The following is a 12,116-nucleotide window of genomic DNA, read 5'->3' on the forward strand; positions in this document are numbered from 1 at the left end:
TTTTTTAAAAGATTCCCCCTCTCCCACCAAAAGCCACATTTTTGTGGTATCCATTCACACGGCCCATTACTGGTTCTTTCACAATTTAGTACGTCATGTATGCGACTCATTCGGTCGATGTACCGTTAATCGTCGCTGTGAATCGTCGGCTTGGCTTACGTTGCGTTTGTCGTTTCAAAAAAATATGGATGGCTACCTCATTTCGCTATGTCTCCCCGGCGATCTCCGGAGAGCACAATTCATATAGCGGCTCTGCGATGTGGGCTACGTCGAACCGACCGACGTTCCTATAACGTTCGTTGCGCTCATCACCTAAAAGTCTATCCCTTTTTTTTTTGTATTTAAGGGGAGCTAAATCATGGGATTAGCACGATTTCCTTCGAATGTATATTACCAAGGACAATGAACTCTTTTAAGAAAATTTTGACAATTTTCCCCGGTGTGCACGGTAGAAATGTTTCCTAATGTTTTTTATATAATCTTTATGTCATTTTCGATTATATTCGAATCGAAGGCGATCTGTTAGAAAGAATACTCGCGTATGTGCCACGCGCACGTACGCGCGGTCACCTGTTTCCGCGTAATCCACTCCATCCGACGACTATCGCGAGAGACGAGAGGCGAGTCCTTTCTCTGTCTTACCCTTCAGGAGCCGTCTCCCCTCCTTATTTCTTCTGCCTCTTGTTCCACTGCGCTCGTCCCAGCGAAGGATCCTACCTTGCAGTACGTGTTTATCCAGGGTATAAGACGGCAGAAGCGAACAAGTGGCATAGGAAGAGAACCGCGCTGGAGTGTCAAGCGAGTTCGGAGTATGCGAGAGGGAGTATATATGAGACAGGACCTGCACAGAAAGAAAAGGGAGGAGTTCACGGTACACGCTCTGTAATCTTCGCCGAGGTCGCTACATCGTCTACAGTCTGACCAGCAAGGCCGACGACAAAATAGTTTCAACTGCCAAACGTCCTTGATCCCTTAACGAAGAAGGGAAGAAGGGAAGCACAGAGGGAGAAAGAGAGAAAGAGAGAACGAACAGACGCGAAAGAAGAGAGAGCAAAAGGGATTGATTATCGCGTCTCGCGCTAAAGAATCGAATACCGAGGGTCAATGGAACACTCATCAAAAACTTACCTAACATTTTCTTTTTATTGATCATTACGAGTTGATTGTGTCACATCAAATTGGTGTATTTAGTGTCAAGTTTTCAAACGCTATCGTGATCACGGAGTTATTGACGCCGGGGATATTGATGGTAATTAGTTCTCGATAGGATTAAATGATATTTTCAAGGAGTCTATCTTGATTTTCAAAATGTGAGTATTCACAAAAAGCTAAGTTTAAATTTTCAAAGATAAAGCTTAAGTTTTATGTTTTTGGAGGATAATCTAAAATTATAAATTTCAAAAAGAAAGAGGAAAAAAGAATATTCGCGATTTTCTTATGAATCTAATGAACAAAATTTCTTAAGAAGCAAAACATATTAACTACATGCAATAATCTTCATTCAGATTTATATGTAATTCAAAGCATGAAAATAATTAAGTCAAGATCGAAAAATTAAGATCAATAATATGTATATAACAATAAGAAATTAAAAAGTTCAATGGCTTATTTCTCTTTCATTTTTCTTTTTTTTTTTTCGCATATAGTTATGTCGCACATGATTTTTATCCGATTGTGGTTTATCTATGTATCGTACATCATATAAATATTTATCTTTGAATTTATTTCCCTAAATATTGAAAATTCTCTATTGGAAGTTTTTTTGATAAACTTTAATAAACATTTTTGCAAAAACACATTGTAAATATATAAAAGAATTGATAACAGGAGTGATATGTAACAAAATAAAATGCACTATATTATCTCCGCAATCTCGAAATATGTTTCCGTTTTCAGAAAATCGAATATTATCATGTTGCTGCAACGATTACGCTGGCTATTGCCAGCACTAATCGTATCTTTGATGAACCTGCAATTAAGTACGCCTTTACCAGTTCATGATGAACGTTCACACGTACCTGTGAATACATTTGATCCTAGGTCAGTATCAAAAGAGAAATCTTCTTATGGCTTTTATATAAATTGCAAATTTTATGTAAATATATCAGAGTAAGTTTAAAATGTTTCAATATAATTTATGTATATATATGTGTATGAAATTAGAATTAAATTCTAAGTTCTTTTCTCGTAAAATTCATACTGACGGATGACATAAAGACGACGTAAGATAATACGAAGAAGGAGTACGTAGATAGAAATCGCGCCTCGCATGGGAAAGACAAGACAGAGAATGCGGAAAAGGAAAAGCATGAAAAGCACGGTCGGCTCTTATTAAAGGCATCGCGGCTTAGTTCCCGAGCCACCAGACAGCTTCGGTGTTCTTAATGAATAGACTAATTAGGGAAAATTATATGCGCGCATTGAACTTTTCGTTCTTATCAATTCACAGAAAAATCCTTACTGATACACCTTTACTATCACAACTTTTTATCAGTATGCATTTAAATTTAACAAGCTTATTAAAAAATAAACAATTTTCCAGATGAAAAATACACAATGCACATTAATCTATTTCGTACGTTTGTTATATACGTTTCAATTGAAATATACATAAAAATCGTATTTAGATACAATTTTTCATATCTAAATAAGATTTTTATAAATATATTCGAGTTGAATATATAAAGCAAAAGTTACGATAATATTCTGGATGGATTTTCGTGCCTTTACAGCGTAGCTACTTCCACAATGTTCCGTCAGGACTACAACAAACGTGTGCATCCTCCGAATGGCAAAAACAGCACGCAGTCCAGCCACAAACTGGTCGCTTCGCCGGCTGGACTTTTGCGGCCCGACAAGTTTCAGTTTTATACTTACAACGACAAGGGTGATATGATTACGCGGCAGATGACCGCTCAGGAAATTCAAGGTCTCATCGCTGCAGGTGGAGCGGATCACGTCGCGATAGACAGACAAGAACCTCAAAAAGCCGATGACGTTCTCACGGGCGGAAAAAAGGTCGATTCATCGTCTTTTGTCTCTCTTATCTGTAAATGGAAAATAGATAGAACATAATATACAGCACACACACACACACTCTCATATTTGCGCGCGTGCACGCGTGCGCCCGTTTTTTATATATTTTAAAATAAAGTTTTAATTAAAAATTTTAATTAGAAATATAAATAAAAGCAAATAATGAAATATTTGGATATGTTAAAACATACATGAAATTAATTGAACATTAATGAAATGCTAATTCAATTGCTAAATATAATTAAATAAATTTTTTTTTTGTACAAATTGAATATTCATCGAAAAAGTATGATATCAATTTTATAGATTTATGCTAAAATCAAATGTCATTTAAATATAAATGGGAAACAAATAAGAATGTATAACCAGTTTAGAGCTAACGGAGCTGTCATCTCTTCGTTTACAGATTTAACACATATCACATTGTATTTTAGGTCATGGATGTAGTACAGAAGGTACAGAATGTGTTGAAGAGCGCACTCGACAAGCCACCGATTTTAACGGGTTCGATACCCAAGATTCCAGAACACGCAAACGTCGAATGGAGCAACATTCTCCCTTCCATTCTATCTGGCGAGACAGATGCGATTTCTCCAAGCAGTGAATCTAATCAATTATTACATAAGATTACAACGGAAAAGATAGAAGCGTCGTCGACTGAAAGCGCAATGAATATCCGAACTACTCTGAAAAATCCGACGACGAAGAAGCCGGCGATGTCAGACGTTCAGACGAATGTATACGCTGGTTTCACGAATAATATGCAGCATAACGAGAAATTGCCACTTAATCATTACTCGCAGCAGACGTCGACGGCCGATGCTATCACGGAGAAAGCAATGATTCCCGTTCCAGTTATCACTTTGACGGAACAAAAATTATCTACATTGCATTCTACCATTACCGAAAGTCCGATCTTCCAAATGCTTAGTGTGATTCCGGCTGAGAGTACTCATAAGACAGATCAGACCGATTCACCGTATGCAGCTGATATCAGTATCGCGAGTTTCGCCCAACCATCTACTCAGACCGAAGGATTTAGTCAAACGGAACAATTTGTCGAAATAACTCTGTCGGAAGTACCTGAAGCTACAACATTCTCGCAACCGATGAGTTTAGATACGCATCCAAAGCAGACAACTAAGAATCCCGATAATCAAGTAAGTCAAGAAATAAAACTTCCAGTGATTTATTCGACGATCATACCGAGTATATCGAATCCTTCTATCGTCGATACAAAGCAGGCTGTAATATATGATGAGTCTGTCGAAGTGACGAATGTGACTGATAAGATCTCTTCTTTCTCGAATGCGAGTTACGTTCTTATACAAAATAAGAACAATACGAAGCAATCTGAGGATTTTTCATTCATACCCGAGATTACGAAAGAATCTCAAATGAACGTAACGCACAATGATGATAAAATAATCTCACAAACTAATAGCATTATCTCGGAACCATTTTCTCACGTGTCTGTAAAACCCGAGGAAGCTGCGTCTAACAAAATCACGTTGCATTCACCGTCTACATTCGCCACCGCTTCGACAATCGAGGCCTCGACTATTCCAAGTTTGTTGTATACGGATTATCATCACGATGAAGGCTCCTCAATGGTTACGAAAGAATCATTAAGCCCGGTTACGTCAACGTACACGGAAAATTATCTCAATTCTCAATCTCCAACCGAGATTCAATCTTTGGGACTGATGGAACCACTACCCACGCAGTTAATCGATTCCTTTTCGAATGTAATGAATCAAGTTTCGGAAGTAAGACCCCCCATATTATCTCTATCGAACGAGGCGCCGCCGGAAATATCGATCATGAATATTAATTACGATCAGATGCGCAACGTGTCTGATTCAGAGAAACCCGCGATCGCGAGTGTAGATACAATTATATCTCACGACACGAACGAAATGAATGTCGAACGCGTTAGTACGCAAACTTACGTAATTGTTACTACAGAAATTCCGCCGCAAGATGTTACTACTAGGCTTATCGATTACACTATCACTCAACGGCCTGTCAATGTAATAAATAGAGAATCAGTCAATGATGCTTCCACGAACTCTTGGACTACGGTGACAACATCAGCAACTTCAATTAACACCGAAACGACAAATAACGAAGTAACGGCTAATAATATTTTAATAACGACGCCAGCTACATCAAATGTTGAATCGATTAGTGCAAAGACGGAATTAACGGTTTCTTCTTCGACCGAACAGATTCAGCTCGTGAAGATTCACGATGTTTCGCCGGGAAATCAAACCAAGACTCTCGCGACTCTCGAAACCACCACTGCTATTAACATATTGCCTTTGGAAAAACAAGCTGTCGATCAAACTGCAGAATTATCAGAAGAGATTTTATCTGTTACTTCGATAGTACTTGATGCAGTATCTAAAACGCAATCTACAACCGCATCAAGTGAACCTTTGAATAAATTGACAACCAATGAAAATTTCGATAATGTTTTCGCAAACTTGAATTTGAGCAATCCGGTGTCCGCTATCGATCAAGTACTGAATATTGCGCCTCTACCGTCTAGTCCCCCTGCAATCGAGCCGATCGGTTTACCAAGTGATACGACGAATTTTGTAGCTAGCGATTTAGCAAGTAGTCTTATCGCCGGATTTGCAACGAGCACAGAAAGATTATCCATCGAAGAGACTAGCAAAAATCAAATAGTTAAAAACGCATCAAGTGACATGACAAAGTTTGTAGAATCTACCGAAAGTATCACTAAGTTGCCTGAAGAAACTGTAGAATTTAATGTAAATGAATATCAGGAAGAAAAAAATGTTATCCAAACGTCAACGCAGAAGACAGAAACGGCAGATCCGGCTAGAAATAGCACGTTAGAATTCTATCATGCTATCATGCAGACAAAAGAGTCAAATCATACGTTAGAACCAATTAAATTATTAAACAGTAATGAATCAAGTATCGATGATTCTACGAAAGCATCTTTATCTATTTCGTTAAATAAATTTGCGAATATTAGCGACGAATCAAAGGATAGTGTTGGACAGAGCACAATTACTGTAGAAATTGTCACAAATTCTGAACCGTTAAGTGTAAATACAACTGTGTTCAATACAACTAATAATCAAAAGAAAACAGAAAACAGGGAAAAGATGGAAACGACGGAAGTGCCTGTTGTAAGGACAGACGAGAATCTTGAATTACCTGCGAAAATTGAATTAATTGATTCGGCTAACGTGAGTAATATTAAAAATGTTAACGCTTCAATACAAGCGGATAGTAGTTCAAAAATAGAAACGTTGGGCGAAAAGAATGGATCTTTCTTGAATGCTTCGTCAGCGATAAAGGAGGCTATTGCAGTTCATTCCGCTAATGATTCCAGCTCCGAGTTCTATAGCTCACATGAATATATTAGTAATGTCATGACGGATACCATTATTCCAAACATTACGTCTAACGTCCCCGTCATGTTAGATGGAAATCCTGTCAATTCTACGTTTTTGCAAAATCACATTAGTAATACAACTAATAATAAAAATAAAAATAACATAAATAAGAATAATAATAGTTCTTCGTCTTCTACCGATTCAAGAATATGTGAATACCGAGCGTCCTATTACCGAAAATGTGACACAGAAATTACTAGAGAATGCAAGCGAGAACAAGGAAGAATTTTCTCAAATAAATCCGATTAATGCAAACAATTTGAATTCTGCTAATAACACATTAAATCAGAAGAATCAAAATGTGACACAAACTATATCGGTAATCAATGCAAGTATTTCATCAACAAAGGACGTACCAACATTGCAGATTAATTCAAATAATACGGAGAGTAAACCCGCGTCTTTGAAACACTCCGAGAATTCTTCGAAGCCGGAAGTAATGCGTTTGCCGCTATCGACACCGCCATCGATCATTCAAACGTCAAAGCCTACAGTTGGTCATAAATCATCGGAAAAGTCTGAGATCTCGAAGACCGAAATTGACGCAAATGCAGAGGACAAGTGGACACTTATATCGCAACAAACCTCACCAACGAAGCCGCCGATTCCGCTGAGAAAACCGGTCAATCACGTCCAGACTCAGTCGTCGTCCAACTCAAAGAACGAGAGTGCCGAAATTCGTTCACCGGAAGACGAAACAGGGGTAACTCATCAGCCGGATCAGCAGGACCAGCTCACTTCGACGCAATCCGTGCTACCACTCTGGGATGCGTCGCAAAGCGCGAGCGGATTAGATGTCACTATAAAACATACGAGCACTGATATCATCAACTTTGCCCGATTATGCAATGAGCTAGCCTTCAATTTCTGGGTGGCCACTAATAAAGGTCTGAGCACTGCGAGATCGCTGGCCCTGTCGCCGTTTGGTATGACTAGTCTACTGGCGATGATCTTCCTGGGCGCGCGTGGACCAACGTCCGAGCAGATGAACGAGGTGCTTGGATTGGACGATGTAGCAACGTTCAATCCACATTTGGTGTTCCAAAATATAACTGACACAGTAAGTTTGGCCCGCAGTCAAGGTATCGCAAACGCTGCCTTCGTTCGTGAGCTCTTCGCCGATAAGATGAAAGTCAGGAAGCTCATGCCCTTCTACAAGGAGCAGGCCCAGCAATTTTACGAGGGCCTTGTAGCCGAGGTAAATTTTGCCACCATCAGTGATCTCGTTCGCAGGAGAACGAATCTGTTGGTCAGGAAGCAGACGGGTGGTAGAATCAAAGATTTTGTCAAGACGAACACAGTACCGCTCAGATCACCGCTGGCGGCGCTCTCCGCTAATGTATTTCAGACCGATTGTAATAGCACTCTAACCAGTTCCATTGGTAGAGATGGCGAATTATACTTTGCGGTTTCACCGGCTGTCAGACAAAGGAAACTCGTGCCAGTCCCGGCTACTACTTGGCGATCAGGTATCTTAGCGGGCTACGAACCCAGCATTGATGCTACCGCAGTCGCTCTTGGCGGAAGCGACAAATTGGTTTCAACAATTTTCGTGTTACCGGGTCAGCAAGGTCATACCGCACCCGGCGACACGCTGGATCGCCTCGAGCAGCGTTTCGTTAGAAGCGCCTTTCGCGACGGAGCCTGGAATAAGCTCCTCAAGATCCTAATACCGCGAAGCGGCTTGGAGCTGCAAGTACCTAAATTCAGTCATAGGTCTGTCATCAACGCGACTGCCGCCTTGAAGAGAATGGGTCTCGATGAGCTCTTCTCAGGCAATGCCGACTTCAAAGGAATCAATGGCGTAGGTCACCGTCTCTATTTGGCCGATGTATTACAGGTAAATATATATCTGCTCGATTTATGCATTCTTTGAATTCATTTGTATATGTATACATGTATGCAATTATCCTTGATATTTTATAAATTTGCGTTATATAGATGAACCTGTTCAGTACCTGTGGCGATGAAAATATTCTTAGTGGTCGGCATCACGTAGAAACGTATCCCGCGAGTCCATTAAGAAGAAGTATCAGACGACAAAAGGAAGACACCGATAATTTCGGTAACATCGCTGAAGACGACGCGTCGAGACACGGAGGTATATCTTCGCAAGATGATCACATGAATTCATTCTACGCAGACCAGTCGCGTATGGATCGGTTCTATAGAGAAAAAAGACAGCCCTCCGGATTATCGGAGAGACCGAGGTTGAAGCTCGACAGGCCCTTCTTATATTTCGTTCGACACAATCCTTCCGGGATAATATTACACATGGGACGTTTTAATCCCCGATTATTACCTTAGGCAAAAGCTCACATCGACAATGCCATCAATTCGATCCTGTTCCTTCTATTTGACGTCTTATCTCTGAATTCTCATCGGGAAAACAGCTGATTCTCTCGATGCATTGCTCAAATGATTTTTTCTCTCTTTTCCAATCCAATACGTTGTAGCGGTCCAGGATGTATACTTGGCATGTTCTAGAAAATTTGTAAACAATTTCGCTTAGAATTACTTTGTAATAGTTTCTTCTTATTATCTTCTTATCTAGAAATAAGAAATTAGCGCGATATCGTTTATTCCATGCTAATATATGTAAAACGAACCTATGAGATATATGGCTCGTATTACTTTATGATATTTAGGGAGTGGTTATAAACGCATAAAAATAATAGACTGAAAAAAACGGAGAAAAGAAAGACAGTTTCGAAAAAAAAGATCTTAATCGTGGTCCAAATGGTCATTATATCTTTTGTGTACCAGTAAAATATAACGCGATTATGATACAATCGCCGGCGAATATTTAATGCAAATTTCTATCGAATGTCGATTATCTATTTGGACCCTGATTGACATTACGCATCCTTTTTAATATGATTAATAATGTGATATAACTGAGCGTTGAGAATTTTTTGTACATTTCGTAGAATTAATCTGTTACAGAATATACGCATTCACGTATATATTGTATATGAAAAAAAATCAAATGTACTTTTTTAACACAAATGGATGACGCGTTGAATAAAAGCACAACATTCTCGTTCGTCCTCTCGTTTTTAACGCACAACTCCAAGTTCGCTGTTTAAGCATTACATTACATATACGGATAAATAAGATAAGAAAGCTGCGTTATATGCACATATCGCGCAACATCCCACAAACGATAGTACTCAAGTTGTTTGTTTTTCAACATTAAACAGATATTGCAACAATATTGTATAAAATATATCGTGCATCACAATGTAGAATATATAGTGAAAATTACATATTGTATCCTTAGCTAAAATGTTTTAATCGATACGGTTACCTGACAAAACATACGACTTAATTGCGATAAATAAATAAATAAATAAATAAATATATATATATATACATACATATATATATATACATATATATATATATATATATACATATATATATACATATATATATATATATATATATGTTTTGTAACACAATCAATTTTTTTTATTTTACCGCGTAACACTCTTTTCTAATTTTAAGAGCTGATCATACATATTATCATCCTTATCTGCGCAAAAACGATGCGCGTCAATGGCAGATGATAAATGCATTAAATGACAGTGAGGAATTTTTATTCGTTTATCGCATAGCTGTCGTAAAGTGGAAGTGACATACCGTTCACTAGATGTTAACATCACAGAGAATAACGGAAACTTACAGAACTACCTAAATACTTTCTCATTCGGATATAGTTTTGTAACAAAAATAAAGTCCGAGTATCTTTTCGTGTGGTTTCATCATTATCGCGTTGAGAGTGACAATCAGGATTTTTATACGGAAGTGACAAGTGTTTTTTGCGCAAAAAGAACGAAAGTCTCTCGAGTCTTTTTTCTGTTTCGATTCTAAAACAAAGGTGTTATTAACTCTGATGTTATTAATTCTCTATTACATTCTAATCCCGTTAAATTATTTCTCAATGTTCCTGATCAATGAAACAGCTTGTTCAATCACATGTAGATTGCTAAAGATGCTTGTGCGATCTCCATAAATTTGACGTTTAAAAGGCTGATTTTTCATTGATCATACGTATTATTTTTGTTTTTCTTCGACATTAAAACGAATTGGGATCACAAAATTGGGTAAACGATATGGGTTGACATAGTTTTGAATGCCCCTATTTGCTCAAGCTACATCTTTGATTTATTACGCAACGCTAAGTGGTATAAAATAATGTGAACCTTTCACCAATGAATAATGTTGTTTAGGGAAATGTGATCACAACATTAATTAATATATCTCGCTTTGAGATAATTGAATATATATATAAAAATATATATTAATAAAGGTATGCAAATGAAATATGGAAAGCGATATTTTATAATCAACTTGATATCTTTTTTTTTATCGTCGTAGATAAATATATCGTTGATGAGATAAACCGATCGATTAATAACGATCGCAAGGAAGAATAATTTTCTCCAAGTCGTATTCAGGATGTTCTTTCTGGTCCTTTTGGTATGTCTTATATCTTTTTAATAATTTAATAACACTCGCATAAGCTATCAGTAAAATACAATATTTTTCTAATCTGATAAAATAATTATCGCAATATTCTTTTCCATGTACTATCGGGTAAATAAGAATAATGACAATTCTTTGTAGGACCGTGGTTATCAATTATATATATATATATCATTATATAAGATAATATTATATAAGATTATATAAGATAAATCGACATAAGTATGTAATAAAAACGGAAATAAATATTCTATACAAGTACGCGTTTCTTTTTAGACAAGGTAAATCTCTACTACTGGAAAAATATGTCTAAAATGCGAATTCTTCAGGATGCGGATTGTTCCGGTCGAGCACTGGCTAGTCTTTTGATAGCATGGGTGACGATAGCAATGATAGCTTCGATATTATTAGAATGGAATTACATGTGGATTGTTTTAATGGTACTGACGCTGCTCTTCTTGTTTATCTGCGGTTACATCGCCTATAACGTGAAGAAGACTAACGCGAGAATTTTAATCGAGCAGCAAAGAAGAGCAGCGATTCGGACTATCTCGAGTATCACAGCCGCTAATCGCAGAGAGGTATTTTATGATATCTATGTCGAATTAATTATTCTTCGAAATATATATCTTCTGCAAATTGTATGAACATTTTACAAACGTAAAAATCACTAACACAATCCCCATATAATCTGTGATAGACATATCTATCATCCACATATATTTGTCCTCCGCAGATGGAATCGTCGTATCAGGCTCACCTGCATGTAGATTTACCACCGTCGTACACGTCCGTGGTGACTACGCAAACGACGACATCTCCTCGAACATCCGACGATGACAAATACGAAGATCCCCCGCCGTATTCGATCGTAATCGCTTCTTTAAATACGCAAGAACGAAACGCAGAAATTTCAAGCGAATCGGATATGACGTCTTCCAAATTTAGAAAGAATAGCGCTACTGATGCCGCTTCCGCTTCCACATCTCTCGCGTGCCCACATGGAAGATGAGATATATTATATATTCCTACAAAAGAAATGAACAATTAAAATAGGAATATGACAAGTTGTCTATAATAAACATGTGATATTACAACTTTTTTGAAAGATTTATTGTTTACTATATTATAAATGTTATAACTGTGTGTGTA

At 37.7% G+C, this 12,116-nt stretch overlaps 2 protein-coding genes across 3 annotated transcripts; both read left to right on the forward strand.

The window, feature by feature from the left end:
- Positions 1-686: 686 nt before the first annotated feature.
- Positions 687-9,519, forward strand: LOC126857506 (uncharacterized). Its single transcript, XM_050606974.1, is given in 6 exon segments — positions 687-1,310; positions 1,897-2,040; positions 2,733-3,018; positions 3,471-6,605; positions 6,607-8,313; positions 8,415-9,519. Coding segments are annotated over 5 exon segments (5,622 nt in total). The 5' UTR covers positions 687-1,310; positions 1,897-1,912; the 3' UTR covers positions 8,781-9,519.
- A 473-nt stretch (positions 9,520-9,992) lies between these two features.
- On the forward strand, positions 9,993-12,065 carry LOC126857534 (uncharacterized). Of its 2 annotated transcripts, XM_050607044.1 has the most exons (4): positions 9,993-10,788; positions 10,857-10,958; positions 11,294-11,545; positions 11,701-12,065. In XM_050607044.1, the coding sequence occupies exons 2-4, from the start codon at positions 10,938-10,940 to the stop codon at positions 11,974-11,976; spliced, it is 549 nt and encodes a 182-aa protein (XP_050463001.1). In that variant the 5' UTR covers positions 9,993-10,788; positions 10,857-10,937; the 3' UTR covers positions 11,977-12,065. The 2 variants fall into 2 exon arrangements, with proteins under 2 accessions (XP_050463001.1, XP_050463000.1); XM_050607043.1 differs by having other exon boundaries at positions 9,993-10,958; positions 11,241-11,545.
- The last annotated feature ends 51 nt before the right edge of the window (positions 12,066-12,116 follow it).

Source organism: Cataglyphis hispanica, chromosome 21 (assembly GCF_021464435.1).
Source record: "Cataglyphis hispanica isolate Lineage 1 chromosome 21, ULB_Chis1_1.0, whole genome shotgun sequence".
In the NCBI taxonomy this organism is placed as follows: domain Eukaryota; kingdom Metazoa; phylum Arthropoda; class Insecta; order Hymenoptera; family Formicidae; genus Cataglyphis; species Cataglyphis hispanica.